Source organism: Amia ocellicauda, chromosome 20, assembly GCF_036373705.1.
Source record: "Amia ocellicauda isolate fAmiCal2 chromosome 20, fAmiCal2.hap1, whole genome shotgun sequence".
NCBI classification, from domain to species: Eukaryota; Metazoa; Chordata; class Actinopteri; order Amiiformes; family Amiidae; genus Amia; species Amia ocellicauda.
In genome coordinates this window covers 20,824,069-20,844,017 of record NC_089869.1, presented here as the reverse complement: position 1 = coordinate 20,844,017, position 19,949 = coordinate 20,824,069, and the positions used below count along the sequence as shown (strand labels likewise).

The following is a 19,949-nucleotide window of genomic DNA, read 5'->3' as shown; positions in this document are numbered from 1 at the left end:
TCAGCGCTGGCTGCTCTCTGTCGCAGTGGCGCGCTCACGTGGTGCTCGGAGGGGGGCGCTTGGTTAAGCTCCAGTTTAGCCGTTGCAGGTGACCATTTGTATAAAACAAATATCTTAACTACAGAACATGTGCCAGTAACCCTTGCATGCACGAGAGCGCTCTCAGCTGTGGAGGCATGCATGACATTAGAGCGTCTTATTTATGCCTAATTGTGTAAAAGTATCTCAATTATTATAGTAGAATTAAATTTGCCAACATTCCGGAACAGGAACCAAAACAGACCTTTTCCCATATAGTCCCTGTATTATTTTATACTTGATATCGCTGATTTACTAGTTCTTGATATCGTACAGTGGTACCAGCACAGGGATCGCACTGCTAGTCAGTCACTGTCTGTTCATTTAATCAGAGCAGGATATTTGCATATAGTATTTGTTTGTTTTCTGAGGTCACTCTCTTTGCTGCAGATACACAATGTAAACAGTACTTTGTCTGGCATTTAACGAGACGAATCTAATTGGATGTTAAGATGGTTGTGCTTTTCTGTCGCCCAGACAAGCTTAGGGGTGTTAAATTGGCCGATAACACATCAATAATGATTTGAATCGCATCCCCTGTGTTCGTGCAATGATGTGTCGCGAATACTTGTATACCATTTCATATCTAATGAAAGTCAATCAATGTATTAATAATGATTGTAACATTTTTACTTGTACTTGTGCCAAGTATGCCTTTTGAATCATATATATATATTGTAAGAGTACATGCTTTATGTGCCTATAGCTCTGTGCTTGGTTTTGCTCCCCAAGGATTGACAGCGTGACAAGCTTCGAAAATGAATAGGCTCCCTCGTAACACGGATAATTCTGTTTCTCCCGTACTTGCTTAGATAAACTCCCGCAATTTAAGTGACACTGCCTGCGGCGGGCAGAATTGCTTTATCGATTGCTTTATCAGAGGCCGAGGGTTTTTTGACACTAACGAGAGGGCTCGGCCCAAGCAGGGGGGATATTGATGATACCTGGGAGGTTGTGACTGAGATGCGGTGATGAGCAGATGGCTGATGAAATCACTGACTTGATTACTTGGGAAATGGCTTCCTTTTTTGATATCGTTTAATACCAGCGGAGATCTTTGAGTTTTTCCTTGTAACTGGCACTGTCATGTTTGTTTTTTCTCTCCCACAGAAACTATTTTGTCATAGAAAGACTCCATTCAGAAGAAAAAGAGAGGAGATTTTGAAGTGACACACGAGGGTGTTCCCTATATGACTGTGGTATAGGCTTAAGAGGATTCTTCTGGGAGTTGCCTTCGCCGTTTTTAGATGCAGCCGTTTCTAGGGCTTTTCTCACCACAACTGTACATTCACTTGATCCTTCGGCGTGGCCCAAACCACAGACTTTCCTTCCAGTGTCACCCAAGAACCCTGCCGCCTTATTTTGGGGTTTTTCCTCAGTTTAGAAAAACAAATAAAGCATTATGTTGTAGGCACTGACAGCAAAGTACTTTCATTGTATGTGTGCTGAAGAAACTGCTTTGCGTGTTTTACTACAGCTATTATTATATTGGATTCATATATTTTTAATTTCTGTTTGTCTTGGAACGGAAACTACTTTTAAAATTAAACTTCCTATACCTCTTGCACTCTTAATGGTGCGAAGGATGTTTGTTTGTGCGTTCTTCCTTGAACACAAAAGAATGAGTTCCTGGCAGGTCCATATTCTGTTGGGATCCCATCCTGTTTGGAGACGGAGAAGCGAGTGAAATTGCACACACACGCACACAATACCACGCTATCCAGCCCCTAACCGAAGCCAAGCGCTCCAGCCTGTAGCCTTCTTTCAGGCTAATGGTCTGGGTTCGGAGTTTGGGTTAAATAATCAGTCCGCTTGTTTAGACAGACTGTAAAATAGAGACGGCACAAAACCACATGAAAACCCCTTTTATGGTTCAGCTGTCTACATTGATGCCGTTTATGAATATGATAAACTTAAACAAGTGCCAGTCCCTTGCAGACTATAATCTGAGTCTTAAAGGACTGTTTAATCGCCGTGTTCACGGCCAAGTTTGTAAGGACCCACTCGGGCCTGTGCCTTCTCAAGAAACTGTTTTGTTTTATGGCACATAATACTAATAATAATATGGCTAAATAGAACTAACAATCATCCTCTCTTCAATAAAACATTCCAGCAAGTCGAGTCTCTGCCCCTCCCTGTCTATGTATGTTTTTATATATATATATATATTGTTGGTTTGTTTTATTACAGGCCTGGGTTGGTACTCTGAACCCTGGTCTTTAATCCAACCCGAACTGATTGCTTTTTTTAATCAGAACAAACAATTTTAATCTTTTTTTTTTTTTTTTATCCTCGGAGAATCAATTACTTATAACGGTTGAGCAACTTATCATGAGTAAATATCTGCCCTGTGCAGCGGGTTTAGAAGTCCTGTACAGTGTGACAAACACAGCCCACGCTAACTGAAGTTTCCTGACTGTACAGAGAGTAAAGTAACTCTAACTCTATCATTCTTACACTTCCACGTTTGTATCAGTGGACCAACTCTAGTAGAGGAGATGGATTTGAAAATGTTAAGTCTGGAACAAATTGCCAGTGTGTCTTAAGGCAACTGAATATGGGGGGGAAATAAAAGAAAAGAAAAGAAAAGAAATGTGTTGATTTAAATGCATCCGGTTTGAATGTGACCTCTACTTCAAACAATTGTTGCTCCTTACAGTTTTGACAGGCATTTAAGGGAGGGTTATCCTATAAATAAATACATCACATTTAAAACAATTATTTCTTGGTGTTTTTAAAATACATTGTGTTAAAAAGGTATCCCACTCCAACAGGCATTTAAAAGGTTAAACTGAGTCTCATATCCAAGTCTTCTGCTCTAGAGGTAGCTAGCTAAGTTGCAGTATTCCCCAAACATGGGCACATAAGGTTGCTTATGGAGGGAGTTGGTAAGGTTGTCTTTTTCCATTCTTCCTACATATGCTTGTAATTAATTAAAAAAAACCTCAAGTGACCCTGAAGCAACTTGAAGGAATAATTTGATATTTTCGGTCAGTTCCCCACCTCCAGTTCTCACTGAAAGGATTAGAAACTCCTGACACAGACACAGAGAAACCCCAGCAAAAACCTGGCTGTGCTCAGTGGAAATGTAGCGTTAAACTGCAGCACACAATGTTTTCTTTTAATAACACAGAAAAGCATTCATATTCATAAGAGCTAGTCCCGGACTGCATTCAGGCAACTAAGATAAATGTAACATGAATATACACCCTTAAAGAGCAAATAGAAAAAGCAAACACACATTGATTGTGTACGGGAAGGCTAAAACAGTTCCTTAGACAAATATCCTACTACGCACTGTGTTTTTATGTGGAAACGGAGGTTTATGGCTCGACATTTCACAGATACAGAGGAATACGTCTGTGCTCGTCCGTTTGTCCTCCAACTGGCAGAGGTTTACTGAAAAGGGTTGTTTTTATCATCTTTCTGCTTTAGTCCTCTTTAAGACCAGTTAAGTGTATTATGATAATTATGATCAATGCCTTAATTTCTGCCGTATTTAAATTGGCGGTAAAGTTCTAAATTTGGATATTCTTTGTTTTATACAATTCTTTAATTCTTACACACCATATTACCTCAATGAACCGAGTCCAAATTGGCCACATTAAAACTGTACATGGTTTTATTGCCCTATTTAAATCTGTGGGAACTTACAGATCTGATCGGGAGCAGGAAAAGCCTGGCGATTTTTGATGATAAGGTCAGATCGCCGCACGCAGAAGTCGACCTGCTCAGTAGAGGCTGAGAGGTATACTAATCTTTTTGTGTTGGGAATTCTGGATTCAGCGCTGCAGTCTTGGGTCACTCAGTTAAGTGACGAGCCATAGGTTGATTGAAAATCCATAGTGTTATTGCCATACATTAGTTTTATTTGATTTTCACTTTTAGCGAGAATAATAAAGGCTTTGGAGTAGACTGGACTCCTAGTTCCTGTGACTGTCCCTCATGTAACACCCCCCTGGAGAGCTACAGATCCTGTGTGACAGAGATGTAATGTCCTGGTCCGTTCATCCATCCTCTCGTACTGCATAAACTGGAGGCCTCTGGGTGCCATAATTCACTTCCGTAAAGATTTCCGTTACAGGTCAACACCTCGGAACAACTTTGGTATATTCAGGCACCCCGAAGGCGCTTGGAAATGGATCGGAGCGGTGAATAATTGTGTACTCTGGCATGACCCGGCTCCTGGAAAGCAGCACACACCATCTCTGTATCCCAGCTGAGGCTTTAACCGGGCTCTAGAAAGACGGAATTGATTTCCAGTGCGGTTTATTTATTTGTATTGATTTATTTATTTCAAGAGGCACGGAAGCCATGCTTACTTGTTTTGCATTTTTCCCGTTTCTGGCTCATCTACGCTTGAGATGCCGGTGTTTGTTTTTGGCGGGTGCCGATCGCTTACGTGACATTTTTGTCGCGTCAGTTATTGGTGTATTTGTCCGATACCTTTATCATAGTTAACTCGCTTTCACCGGCAGACTCTAGAGAGAGGGTAGGGATCTAGACAAACATATGGCATACAACATAATGTAATTAGTTAAATGAGGCAGATACAGCAACTAGAATTTGCTTCAGTGGCTGTTTTGTGAGCTTTAATGATTAATGGCCGTTTGTTCTCATTAGCCTTGTTCCTTCGTACAGAACGGATTTTATTGAATGAGTGAAAATCACAGGTACGATTCAGGTTTTCTAACGCATGGTATGGTGTTTGTCTTGGGCCTAATTACAGTATCACTTGCAGTCACAGCAGTTTGTGTACAGAATCCCCGAGTGACAGAAATGCAGGCGTTTACAACCTATTGATTATTTCTCTCTCCACGGCTCCGTCTTTAAAGAGACTACAGTGGGGCTTAAGTGATGCATCCGAGCCGTTTAACACAGATCAGTTACGGCTTTGAAATGTCTCTCGTCGACACATTACGGATGTTATCCGTTCTAGATCTCTGCCGGGTTTTCTCTGTCACAAGTGCTCTGAAATGAATCCTCGCTCCATGTTGATACACGTGGTTTACACAGAGAGCTCTAGGATGGCATGAATGACTATTATTTTATCTCCACTTGCATATTGTATTATGATATCCATTATATGAAGCTTGAAGCACCTCTCATCGGCGCTGATTCAATTGGCACTCCTCTGTTGGAGCGGTTTGGCGCTGTAGAGCTGTGCTTTACGGGCTGATTCGACGGGGACAAGATCTCCTGCCTGCGGAGATTTGCATCTGTTCTCTTTTGTAGTGTCTGATGCATTTTAAAAGGCTCTAAGTGGTATGAGATGATTACTTAATGTCTATTTTTATACATAAATAAGGATGTTTAATATACCATAGCTAAGAATATAGATGTAGCAACAAACTTCAAGGGTTTTTCCCTCACCTCTTTGTTTTGCAATCTGTTTTCTTTCCACTAGGTGGCATGAGACTCAAAACTGTCTCCCTTCTCAATACAGTGCTGAGGGAACCCCCCCGGCCTACTCCCTTAACATTGTAGTTTTCGATATGCATGTTTTGACGCATGATGATTATTTGCATTTAATAGGTATAGCACAACATGTAAATGATTTGGGTTGGACTGAGATGCTGTCTTTTCTCCTGTTTTCAGACTGTACACACACACAAGCCGCACTTCCTCGCAGTGCACTGTCAAGAAGTGGGCGGAAAGAACTATGAAGAGTCCATGTCTCACGTGGATACGTTTGTCAAGTATGTGCAAAACGAACCTCTATCTTATGTGTATATATGTATGTGTATATATATATTTTTACTTCCTATAAAAACATGACAAAACTGTCGTTGATGATGATGTCTCTGTTTGACAATTCACATCGAGGGGAAAACTAAGGGAACAACTCCCCCCACTGGCCACAGCGATTTCTCAAACATTCACAGACATCTGTCCGCAGCGTGCAATTATAATAAAAAACATTCAGGGTAAAATAAATAAAGAACTTGTATGCAAGAAAAGAAAACATTTCGAATGATATCCAATTACTTGAATGTATTAATGTAGATTTAAATATTATTATATGGGGGAGAATAAATACATGTTATTGTTGATGTTTTAAGATTATAATGCTCTTTCTTTTGTCCTCTCAAGAGAGCTGCTGTCCAGTGATGCGATGAAGGACTACAACAGGGCCCGGGTGTACCTGGACGAGAACTACAAATCCCAAGAGCATTTTACAGTAAATGGCTTTTCATCTCTTTAGTTTTACACTGAATCATAACAACTGTAGAAGAAGAGCCGCCCTTGTCATTCGAAAGCGATCGAGGCTTGTGAGAAATGCTCTTTAAAATAACCTATATTTTAAAAAGTCTTCAGGTATTTATTGTTTTTAATAGAAATGAAACCAATTTCAACTCAAATTCAAGTTGTGATTTCAGTATCGCTGTGCCAGGATTAGTTATCAAGCACTGTGCATTGAATGTATATCCTTAACTCATCTTCCAACAAACGTAGAAACTTTAAACAAAAAATAATCTCTGTAGGGCAGGGGGCTCCGACTCCACAATGTGATATTTTGTAACAATTGTATGTCACCCTGGATAAGGTTGTCTGTTAAGAAATCAAGTAATAATAATAATAGCGTCTGCTGGTTTTTGTTCCAACAGGGGCTCCAAATTACTTAGTCATTATTCACTCAGGTAGGCTTATCTAAAACTTTCATATTTTATTTATCATAGCTGCGAGCTTACAATGCGTCTGACTCAAAACACTGAACCCACAGAACATGTCAGAGTCTGGAGAGATGGGTTCAATTAATCAAGTTAATTGTTTAATTAGACCAATTAAGGAGACAAAACCCAGCAGACACTGCGCCCCCCCAGGACTGGAGTCTGACACCCCTACTGTAGGGGTTAGCAGCCATCTTTAAAGAGTGTCTGTCAGGAGGCATTCCCCTTCCACTTACCCCATTATGTGAAGCTGTCTTCAGTGCCGACGTGCCGGGGGCAGCGAGTTTATGGAGGCTTGCAAGAACTGCTATTGATTTGAGATAATGCACCTGCTCAGGGTGTTGGGTTTCCTGGTTAAACGCATTTCCTCCTTGCTTACACCTGAAACCCTACAGCTTTATCATGTACTCCCCATGGTACACCGGTGTTATTCACGGGGAGGTGAGTGAGCGGATAAATGAGTTAAAAATTTATACAAATAAGAATAAAAAGCCCCACCTGAATCCTACTCAGGGTCACGGCAGAGACGCTCAAATCTTCACCTCTCTAAGTGGGAGACGTATAGGGCTTGTGACAGGATTACTGTAATTTGTTAAATCAAATTCCAGGTCAAGTACATTCAGTAGCTTTTAAAGTTATTAGAGGAGAGGACGTATTTGAAGTTGCTTTTGTTATAAGCAAACTGATGAACAACAGTCCATCTTCACTGTGAGATGTCTGATCACAAGCTCAGTTAAGCAGCTTCTTTTTAGTTGTGTGTTCGTTGTGAGATGTTGTGTTGGACAGGTATATTGTTGCAATGGTTGATGACAAAAGGAACAAGTCACCTGTTCTCCTTTTCCCTCTTTGCTCTAATAATGATCATTGTACCATTGATTATCTCAAACTTACAAAGCAACAATACCAATTCTACTCTAAATGTTAGCACTTTAACACATTAAATGTATATATTATAATCTGTACCTGTTGTACCACGTATGGCCACTAGATGGACTAATGGGTTAGATTACAAGATAGTTCCTATTTAGTCCCTCTGAGTGAGGAAGGGTTAATAGGATTTTTCAAGAGCAGTTTAATTCCTAGGTTTGAACTAGATTTGGTGTGTGATGTTGGGGAGTTATTAGGAAAGGTTGCAGATAATGCAAATCTCTAGCTGACAACAAACTGACTCATAAATCCCAGTGTCTTGTTTTCTGCGTGTTTCAAACTCAGTGTGAGTCAACATTACATGTCGAGTTGAGACCTGCAGTGGCCCAGCTGAGCCAGTTTGGTTGCTCAAACGTCCTGTTTAATTGATTCTGTTTCCACTTTGCTAATTAAATCGGTCTGCGATGGGAGCTCTGTGTAATGAGGGAAGATCACCTCTTGGTGGCGCCAAACACTGCTGCTTTTTTTTTTTTTTTTTAATACCATACTATTGCAACATTGCCTTCCTTAGTTTTAGGGAGGAAGTGTCACTTCAGACTTTAATTCATATCTCTGTTTGTTATTTTGTCACCAGACACACCGAGAGTTTTGTGTCGATCTTGACCACAACCGCAATGTATACTTGGTAATACTTTGTTTTATTTTATTTTATTTTAAATTAAGCAAATCACAGTGATTTATTTTAATGGAAGGGGCAGGACATATAGCATTCAAATAAGAAGACCCTCGCTAATCTGCAAAGCAGTTATGCAGTAACACAGGAAGCCAAAGTGAGTTTCCCCTCACAGTCACCTAGTGGCATATTTCCACCACAACCCCAACTACGGAGAGAGACTGGGGTCAGCTCAGTCACTATGGCCGCCGCAGGTCCAGTGTGGGGAATGTGGGCTGTTTCTGAAAGGGAAGTGAGCACTGGGAATACCTCAATGTAAATGTATAAACTATACTATAACAATGTCAAGCCCTTTTGTGATCAGCTACGCATTCAATTTTATTTTTAACGCTGAGCTTTGAATGTTCCTTGTTGTTTAAGCATCTTACTATATCATATCATGCTCAGTTATCACAAAATTCTCACATCTACAGTTCTTCTTGATAAACCTTTTTTCTCAAATAAAATTATTTTTTAGAAGCAGCCCAGTGATAAATCAGCTCTTCGGTGATGAGAGCGAACTGCACTGAGATCTCTGTATGAAACCCCGTCTTCTTGGCAGCTCCCAGTATTTCAGAGAAGTGACAGGTTGTGCTTCGTGGGAGCATATGTCTATTAATCACAGGACCGTGAAAAGTCACACATGTACTTATTATAAAATTAACTAACTGCCATGATGATAAAGTGATTCTGCTATTGCTCGTGCTGTATTCATTTATATCTTTATCGTGGATTACGTTCGCTAATAGTTTACATTTGAATTTGGTATCTGTCTGTTGTGCCCTTCTTAGGGAAGATCAGTCATTTTAAAACAAATTACACTTACACTAGATTGCTCTTGTGATTAATCTGTTGAATTATAGCGCCGTTTCATTTTGTTCTTGTCTGTTTGTTTTGTTCTTCTGTGTGACTTTTATCCAGACATTAAATTGACACATTTTTTGGTTCCTCTGCTTTTGACACCAGGTTACGTCGGTCACTATTCAAATAGCAATGAGATTAGTTTGCCAAGATAAAACTGTAGACTTGGCCTCCTAAAAGAAGCCAAGTGTTTTCTTTTGAAATGGAAAACGTATTGGAATCGCAAATTAATTGGTTACAGCATCATAAAAAATGTATTCTGAGTACTTGCTTGCCAATGTTTACACCATTTGGACTCCCATCCACTCCTAAATATGATGTGACACCAGCAATAACACCCCAAAGTGTTTGCATTGGTGAAGTAATAGGTTTATTAATATTTGTCTGTTGTGTCATGATGGCGTATTCATTGTGAAGGGTGAGACCCAGGTGATTAGTTCACACCTTTGTTTGAAATGCTGGAGTCAGGTAAAAAGTAAGCAGTTACCTAGTTAGGGATTAATTAGGTCGGCCACGGAAGACGCCTTTCCGAAAAAGCTTTAAACGAATAAATACAGTAAAGAGTTGGTTGATTTAAGTATTGATTTAAAATTGTATTTTATTGTACGCGCGTGGGAGACGGATATACCTTCTGACATCTCCTTGACCCGCCTGGGGATTCCAGACACCAATAAAACGCGTGGAAAGGCCTCTGTGAGATCAGACAGGGCGGTTGATGTCCCGGCAGTGTTGGCTGGAGCTGTGGGTGCCCAGTCTGCGTCCTGCGTGTCAGGGGAGTGTGTCCGGCATCCTTCGCGGTGGCCGTAAATTCGCCCCTTTTATTACGAGACTCTGACGGATCTCTGAAGCCGATTTTTGCTGAATGCAGAGCGAGGCTGGGCTGAGAATTACTCGCATCACTTAATCTGCCGTGCCCTTCCTGTCAGGCGCCGCGAGAGTGGGCCACAGCAGATCGTAACGGGAGCCCGGTTAGAGGAAACACTTCCACTTAGGTTTTCAGTGTTTTCTGAGCAGTCTATTGATCAGTGTGGTCTAACAGCAGAGAAATAATGTGTATAATTTAACTGGCCAACATTGAGGAGTATAGAAAAACCATTAGTTATCCCTTGCGAGGCACGGGACGTCAATAGAAGGACATAACATTAACGACTTTCTCTGCTCTAACTTCAGGAATGGCTAAATGAGAAAGAAATTAGGGATTTATCCCTCTTTGATTCCTCCAGTTGTCTTGTTTTACTGCAGTGCTAAGGTATACAGCAGGTAAAATGTCAATTAGGACGGCGCTGCCAGATGATTCTCTTCCCCTCCCCTGGTTCCAGGCCATTAATATTTATAATCAGTGTGCTAAGGTCTGGACTATAATGTCTAATGAAGTGTAATAATGTCTGGGGTTATTACAGTTCGCGCTCTGCATTTGAATATGCGCGATGAGGAAATACACACTCCCAGAATAACTGAAGCTTCACTGGCATATAGGCAATCTTTAACCAGGTTTATCTATATTTATACATTTAATAAAATGGTGGCGATCCCTTGCGCTCCATATGTGGGCATGATGTGCCACCTTAATTCCCAGCATGCCGTGCTACAAAACAATGTACGCATGGGCCTACTACTGTTAACTACTGTAACACCCACAGACTTCACTTCTGCCAAATTCACTACAGATAAAACGTTACTGTGTAGAAGAAAACGCGTCTAATAAAAGGAATCTCCTCTGATCATACAAACCTTGTGTTTTACATATCTAAATAATAAATCCAAAGAATGCAGTCTGATATCTGAATTTCCCAATAACTGAATTTCAGCCCAGTTTGATAGTCAAGTCAGTAATAACCATAGTAGTTGGAGGTTGTGTGCTAATCTCGTCATATGTACACATTTTGAGAAGATTTTTTTGTGGTACAAACACACACACACACACACACACACAATCATATCGGCATAAGATCTAGTGTGGGGGAAATTGAACATCAAAAACAAAAAGGGATTGGTTGCTATTTCGACCCAGCATGTGCATCGCCGCCCCACCGGGCCCAAACCTCGGCGCTCCCACCTCCAGCGCTGTCAATCCTGCCAAACCCTTTCCAAACACGATAGTCCATCTCCGACTGTCAAACAAACAAACAGGCCCTCTGAGCATCTGCTCCCGAGTCGAGACGTGACTCCATGAGCCACACAAGCAGGTTTGGTTCAAACTAAAGTCGTATACTGGTTAAAAATATAACCAGTATCTGCTGTATATGCCCCTGAAACACGCTGTGTTCTGCTCTCCTCTGGCCAAGCACAGGCAGAACAGCCTGTTATTAGTAGTCTTTTTCATTATTGAAGTGAACGCAGGGCAGGGATAGTCCGCCGAATCGGTGACTGGCGTTTTTGACGGGCGCCCTGACAGCAGCAAAAAAAAAAAGGCGCTAAACATCTTCTGATGAATAAAATCAGCAGCTGTTATCCCTCGGCACGTTCCCCCGCTTCTAGAAGATTATCTAGACGTCAGAATCTGGCACTTTGCTTTTAGAGAGAGTTTAGCCTCTAATTCTTCCCTTAACACGCTCCGGTAATGCAATAATGAAATGTTGTTAGGCAATACAAATTTATGAACACTTACTGTTCGCTCTGTGATGGAAGCAATCGGCCGTTTTCCTGACAGGATAACCCCGCAGTGCCCTGTTTTTAATGTCTTAGAAGTTTGTTTCATTATTAACTTGACACCCAGAACATACGTTTACATGAAATAACATCCAAACCTGCCGTGGCAAGAAAGGTCATTAACCGGGAGGTCGTTTGTGGCGTGGAATAAGAACGGGCTTGATAGAAATGATCCATCGCCTATAGCCTCTCGCATGTTCTGCTCAGATGGCAGCAAATAACTGGGTTAAAATATTGCAGACTAAATCCGCCACTTCTTATTTCAATATGGTGAAAACGACAGAACAGACCAAAACAATTTAAATGAAGTAGATGTCGGCGCGGTAATATTGTGGGGCCATAACTCTTGTGCTCCATCCTTCATGCACACTTGCTTTTACACACACAAACACACACACTTATGCAGGCCCACACACACACACACACACACACTTAAAACGTGCGGTGAGCGACAATCAATGAGTCTGCCATGAGAAATAAATGATTGCTGAGCTGGGTAGGAGCAGGCCGAGGGGGGCAAGGTTTCGGCTGCGCATTTTTTTTGTTTGGGAATTGATGGATAATGAATTGGATTTTACAGGTGGGGAAAAATGGATCCTTTTATGATGAGGAGCCTAATCTACATTATGAATATAGCTCCTTCCCCCACCCCCGACACACACACACACACACCTAAACGCCCATCGTAAAGGAGAGCGCTGATCAAGTGTACGAGGCACGATTGGTTTACTAAGGGCACCAGGCTCTCCGTGACCAACTAAATCATTTCTGTCTGGGGTTGCGCGGCGGAGATAATGATGTGATTCCAGCACACAGGCAACCTGCATCACCCTATACTGTACATTATGATGTGCGGCCGTCAGCTGCCGGGGTTCGCAGTGAAGGTGAAACTGTCATATCGATCTTTTTAGCACTAAAATACGAGCCACTTTACTTCGCTCCCCAGCGCTTGTGATGTGAAAAATAATAACTCGGATCCAAATTAAAAATATTGATCGCTTAGGAGGTGTTGAGAGCAAATAAACACCCAGTGAATTTCCCCCTTCCCCCCCCTCTCGTTTCCCCTCCGTATTCTGGGTCATGGCTGATGCGTCGTTTGGGCTGTAAACATCGTCAGGGTTTCCATTTCTCTCGCCATCGATTTCTCATCGCGGCGGCCCGTGAAGAAATTTGAGAGTTTTGGAGGCCTCCTGCATCTCGACACAGTGTGGCCGATTAAGAATTAACAATCTCAGGCCCCATCATTTCCTGCAGGCCAATGAGTTCTTCTTAATCCACTCGCCCATTGATTGATTGATTCTTGACTCAATAAACTCTCATTAGCCTCGCTTTATTTAGGGCCTTCCGTCATAATTTTTTGTACATTTAAGCTTGACTTTTTTATTTCCCCGGTAACAGATGAGCTGACATTGGGCCATCAAATGTGTGGGAAAACAATTGCCACAAGGTTAATTTTATATCCGACTCCATGCATTTTAAGCAGGCGTAAGGTACTTTCTGCCACAAACCTGATAAATGGTTACTCCTACCAGGAAGGAATAAGAATGAGAGCCACGGGGCCACGGCTAGGGAAAAAAAAAAAAAATCTCAGATCTAAATTAAAAAAATACTGACGTGCTGAAAATTGGAGCTTTGATCGATAGCAAAGGTAATATTCAATTTCTGTATTATGATGTTTCATTTGTTCCTTACGTGTCCTTATTAAGGCGCCCACTGTCGGAGCAAACCCAATCGCCCGTCCGAGAGCCATAAACGTCTTTATTCATTGTTCAGTGGTGTTTTTCACCTGTGGTAACAATATGGCGGATTTAAATTTAGTATACTGCCCGTCCAACAACAATCTCCACTTCTAATCATGATCTTGAATTAAAAATACATCACAAAATGGTACAAATATCACACGGATTGAAAGGAACACGTGTAATTATCAATGACTGCATTATTTTGTTCCGTATCGGGTTTCCAAGTGTCATCTGTCGTGGCGAAAAAAAATGTATAGCTCCACTTCCTCCTCAGAATACTAATTGTGCCTTTTTCATATACTGATTGATTCCTACGTGCTTCATTTGCATATCCCTGCTGACCCTGCCTGACATTGCCTATTATTTCCCCATTAGCTAATCCCTTTGGTTTGATTTCCATAATCCTTTTGCTATTGAAACTTTTAACAGTTGTTTTCGCCCATGGTGCTCATGTACAACGTGACACCGTCTCCGTTGTTGGGGAGGAGAAATGGCTCTCGCACAACGCGCTGTACTGTATGTCGGCAATATCTGAATCGCAATGTGATGTATATTTTTTAAAAATAATTTAAATCAAGAAATTATCTTTGGAAAGAAAATGAGCTCACAAATTGTGTTTTCCTATATTGTAGACTGGTGATGTTTTATATATCACAAGCACGGTTACAATATAGCCTATTATGTTTCAATTAATACTTTTTTCTGGAAATCGTTCTATAAGCAACAGAGACATTTTTATTGTAGAGTCATTTAAATTGCCTTCATCTCGGATTAGGACTATGAGGAAATCTCTCGGACACGTTAGCCTAATTAAAATCAGACCTGGATGAATTAATCTGGATCTGAAAGTGGGGGAAAATAATGAATCTCCTTTTATGTTTGTCATCCGTGAAATGTATTTTAGTGTAATATTGATTTTTAAATGAAGTATGTACCTACTACTTAAGTACCTCTTCTGTTGTAAAATACATAGGTTTATAGATGCACGTTTATTTTCAATATTATAAATCTTACCCTGTTTAATCCTATTTATAATTATAAGGTTAATTAAACAATGAGTCTGTCTTTGTAATCTTTGTCTGTTTGTGTATCTCAATGTCAGTCTGTATCTCTAATACTTAAAACAGCTAAACTATCAAGGTGGAAAACATTAAAACCGTGTGATCTAAGAAACCTATTTAAATACAGAGGTGGACCCTTTCAGTTCTGTTTAATCACTCCAAATTCAATGATTTAATGCTTACTTCCTTACCTGTCCCCCTTTTTTTTTTGATACTTGGATTTTTTAAGGCATTTAATTTGTCCTGCGTTCCTGGCATGAAACTTACCTGCATTATAGCTATAAGTATGCATTTCCTGTATACATGGATGCCATAAAATTATTGTATCCTCTAAAAGGTTTTCTTAATTATATGAAACTGACTTTGCCTACCCTTGGTTCTGAACCGTCCTGCGCTGGTATTTCCCAGTAACCCGCCTCGCCTCCATCAACATTATTAATGCAGCTAAGAGAGTTTTAATATCTAGTCTGACTGTTATGAGCGGCTGAATCGAGCCAAGCCTCTCTGTTCGTTTCCATCACGGGTTTCCTAATCGGTCCAGCCGTATGGATTTGCCATCTGTAAAGACACAAGTCCTTGCCTCCCTCCCCTGTATCCCCGAAGCGTTTACAATGTCGGCCTCTTGAAGAAAGAAGTATTATGTTTGCAGGACTTAATTGATTTCAATTGATTACCTTAAATTTTCATGGACGTGCCATTGATTGCTAAAGCGCCCAACTAGCTGATAATTAATAAGCCAAGTTACACAAACACAAGTCAACGGGCCCGTGATGAATCGGGCAGTTGTGCTTAGAGAAACACTTTGCCTGCTGCTCCGTTTGGCTACGTGTCCATTAGGGTGGCCTATTAACAATGCACAGCAGCAGCTCCTATAATTAAATGCACAAAGGTTGATTTTGTTTCAATGCAAAGTATTTCTGTTTATTCATTATTGACAGTAATTTAATAATTCGTTTAGCTTCTGTGTTACAGGCTATGGACTGTGTTGTCATTTGTGGATAAATTCATTTTACAAAAGCAGGCCCGGGGGGAGAGGACTGAAAACGCATGTAGGCACATATGATACAGGCAGAGCTTAACCCAGCGTGCTGTTTTGTGGCAAAATATTTAGAAAACGTATCGAATTCAGGTAAACCTGTAAATAAATAGTGAATTCAAATGCAATTTTTAGAAACGTATCTAGAATTCTTTAGATACTGTATTCTTTAGAACTGTATATACATATTCACCATATATGTGTAGTTTTATTTTTTGTTTTCAGTAGTGTTATGTTTTTTGTGTGGATTTGTTTAAAGCAAGTACAATTACAGCACCGTATATATCTTACGGACCTATTTGTTGGTTGCAGCATCACCGATTGTAGATGTTATCTTTGGAGAGAGCTGTGCTGGAGAGGCGTGGAGGCCAGAGGTGGCCGTTCCTGTCGGGTGGCCGTGTGCCAGATTGAGGTCGAAAGACAGATCTCACTCGGCCTCCTTGGAGATCTATCGCCACGGGCTCGTAGGGAGGTTCTCTCTCTGCCGCGGGAGAACAATTTCGGAAAGGCTCGAAAGGATTTGACAAAAGATTACTTCTGACATGACTTGTGAAAACCTTTACACCTTCAGGTTAACCACGTAAATTGATATTACATCACAGTAATAAATAAACCTCGGTCAAATCCGTTTAGAAAAGGAAACAAAGGCTACGGTAAACTGCAGTGGGCCGCAAATGTTGCTCTCTGACTTTTTTACACAGGCAGCGGCCGACTGAACAACATGGCGGCTCATTATTATTATTATTATTATTATTATTATTATTATTATTCATATCATTCCAGAGGACGTACTAAAGTTCACAAACAAGAGCATGGCTGCAGAGTGGCTCAAATTGTTCACACTGACTGATAGGCCGAGGATTATTCGTTTGAATCTGCATTTGTTAATCAGACAATCGTATCCCGACCTCCCCCTCCTAAGTGTCATTGCGTCGGCCAAGTCGCTCCAGAGGTGTTTAGCGTTGATGTTGGCGAGGGCTTCCCTATCTTGGCACACCACAGCGGCAGTGCATTACCATGGCAGCTGTGCCAGTCCTGCATCCCACAATGAAGCCGTTTGCATAGTGGGAGAAGCGGATGGCATGGGGATGCGTGTACGCTGTCTTCATCTCACCCGTGCTGGCAAGGAGGCGGTAGAGGTGAGCCAAGCTGCTTCACCCCTGCGAGGTAACAAAATATGATTCTAAATGTAAAAAAGCAACACAGAGCCTTAACTGTATGCAAATGTATCCAAGAAAATGATTAGATCCCATCTGTTAACTACAAGATAATCGACAATCGATGGATCTACAGTCCTGCCCTCCCAGGGGAAGTGTCTGTTCGGTAGAAAAAAAACAAAAAACAGACTCCGGGGCTTTTTTAAAGAAGAGAGCAATTTTACTCATTATGTATCCTAGTAAGTGTGTTTTGGGTAATGAACTGCTCTCTTGTTTGTTGTCCAAGAGAACTACAACAAATTCTTATGAAACCTTTTGAAGCCGATAAGACAGGACTTGCTGTTGAGAAGTTTCAAAGTGGCAGTGGTGCCTCGTTTATTCATAGTGCTATTTTCATAAATTTTTGCTTTGAACATCCTGGCAGTAATTCGCGATTTGTCAGACGCTATTGTAACTGTGGCAAATCATACAGAGCACATGCATGTAATAAAATAGCAGAGAAATGCAGATTATAGTACAGACCGCAGTGTATTCGATTGATATTTGGGTCAAACACGCCCCAAATTAATTTAAAAACAAATATTTTTTCGGACACTTTTTCCTTCTGAAAGAATATTAACTTTGGTTGTTTTTGCCTGCTCAACAGATCAAAAACAATACGCTGTTTTTTTTTTTTTAATTTAAATCGTAAAATGGCAAATTGTTCAATTGGCCCTCCGGGGTGTGGTGGTAAAATTGAGTATGAGGGGCACAAAGGAACAGACCCCTGTCTATCAATGATACATGACTAGAAAAAAAAAAAGTCTGCGTTTTGATCTGCTTACTCCTTTGTATGGTGGTGAAAATGCTCTGTTATCTTTCTAACCTCAGTTATATTTAGTCTTGCCTTTTTTTCAAAGCACGTTACTGTTCACGGAAAGGAAGACCTGTTTTGTGTGTCGTATTGGCATTCGATTGTGTTCCCAGCGAGGTTAGCAGGCCTGTGTTTGGGATGGTGTACTAGCAGCCCTAATAACGAGCTAGTCTGAAGAACGTTTGAAGATTCAATCGGAGTTGTTTGAGGTTTATAGATTCATTAATGAGATCCAACAATGTAGTGATTTAATTTTCCCTCCTCACATAAGTGCTGCTGTACATAAGCAGGACAGCCAGCATCTCTACCACGAACAAGAACCAGATCTTTTAAATTCCTCCGCACAGAGGTTAAAGCTGCAGCTATTTATTTAATGCTAACCATCACAATTATTTTAAAGGCCTCTCGCAAAAAAATTGGAAGAGGGGGAACAAAAATAATCAAATGATACAATTACTGCGGGGGTTTCATGCCACAGTTAAGTGCATTTTTATTGTGTAACTCCCCCCCCCCCCCGTCCCTTTCTTCTTCTCCTCCTTCCCTCCCTGCCAGTTTTCATCTAATATCGCCATAATTGAGTTTGGTGACTACAAATCAGATTTCTCAAATTGGGTTATCCTCTCCCGAAATTGGATAGGTATCCTGGCAGTCACAGCTACGAGTTAATCTGCTTTTGTTAAGCCTCTGGTGGCGGGGACGGCAACAGGATTGCACCAGTTAAAACATTTGCCTGTCACTGTGGACACGGTGTAATTTCTCCCCGATCCCTTGTGCAAATAATGACATTTGAATCGAGCATTAACAGGCTTAATTACTTTAAAATTGTCATTTTAATTTACACTGATATAGTATTGATCATACAAGCAGAGATTAAGCTGTTCAGTGGAGCAGATGATGGGGAATTAAACATTAAAGAGTCCTCTTGGGGCTGAGAGGCCTGTCCGGGCTGTGCCAGAAGAGGAATGATATTTCTCTGTAATGAACTGGCAGCATGCAGGGACATGAATCTTTGGCCTGCTGGAAAAGAAGGGAAATAATGGGGTTTGGGAAGCAGTTGCAGGTTATTCATTCACTGCCATGCACCAATTCTCCGGTGATTCATCCGCCTCGCTGGTGTTTATTTATCCAGCAAATTCGGGTTCTCTGACCTTTCGGAGCTAAGTGTATATATAACCCGATCGGATAGCGAGCCCTGTGCAGGTGTAACATGTTGCCGGAGAAGAGAGTTAGGCCGGCGTTATTGTTTTGTCGTGTTTTTTTCGGGGAAGCATTGGGCATTAACGCATAGAAGAACAACACAAGCATTGTTCTGGGTTGTGTACTTTTCTTGATTTGGGTTTGCAGGTCGGTTACCATTTGATCCGATTGTCATAGATAATACAGTGATTAAAAAAATGATATAGAAGTAATACATTATGCGTCTGCATGTTAGGCAAGAAATGATATTCATCTTCAGCTTTTGTTTGTTTCTTTGAGGACTGAGTTGAAGACTCTTACAAACAAAGCAACTTGGCCTGGTGCCTTCATTTTACCCCTTTGCACTCTTGAGTCATACATTTACTTTATTATAAACTATATTTTATGACTAGCTGCCTGTTAGAATATACTCTTTATGAATTCCAAGGAAAGACCTGTTATTGTACAATAACAAACTAGCAGAACTATAAAGGAAAGCAGAGGGCATATCCAGTTTTAATTTGATACCGAACCATAAAAGGCTAATGTTGGTATCAGAAACGCAATCACACTCCCCTTATTGAAACCACTGGGGGTTTGATCTAAAGGCTAATTTACATAAATCAATGATTATCTGAATCTATAGAGCGTGTATGAAGGGCTGAAAAAGGTACCGGATCAGCATTCTCCGTTATATTTCCATTTTGTCTCCGGGAAGGGTGTGCAAGTCGGGGAGAGAGGCCCTTATTATTTGTCACCAAAAAATGATGCATTACCGTGAAGACGTCTCAGTGTTATCGTCTCCTGTAACGATTAGGTTATAGAGGGACCGTTTTCCACTTCCGTGTGTTAAAGTTTGTTTTCAATCTTGTGCCAGCGGTTCTCCCCAATACGAGAGCGTTTTTTGATTCATGTTATTGTGATGAAAAACATGACTTGAAAAGATGTTCTAATTATCTTATCGCAGGAAGGAGCCTCAACTACATAATTCATCATACTTAATGTACATTTCATCCCGAAAAAACACTCTGATCACAAGGAAATGTTGGCTCAGGGTCCACTTGCCTTAATTAGGTTAAACTTTGT

The 19,949-nt window shown here is 40.9% G+C and overlaps 1 protein-coding gene across 5 annotated transcripts in view; it reads left to right on the top strand.

The window, feature by feature from the left end:
• Positions 1–19,949, top strand: part of inpp5a (inositol polyphosphate-5-phosphatase A) — a 117,692-nt gene that overhangs the window by 38,301 nt on the left and 59,442 nt on the right. For all 5 annotated transcript variants that reach the window (XM_066693120.1, XM_066693123.1, XM_066693121.1 and 2 more), the window contains exons 3-4: positions 5,677–5,777; positions 6,172–6,259. In XM_066693120.1, the coding sequence (XP_066549217.1) occupies positions 5,677–5,777; positions 6,172–6,259 (189 nt within the window). The remainder of the gene's footprint in view (positions 1–5,676; positions 5,778–6,171; positions 6,260–19,949) is intronic.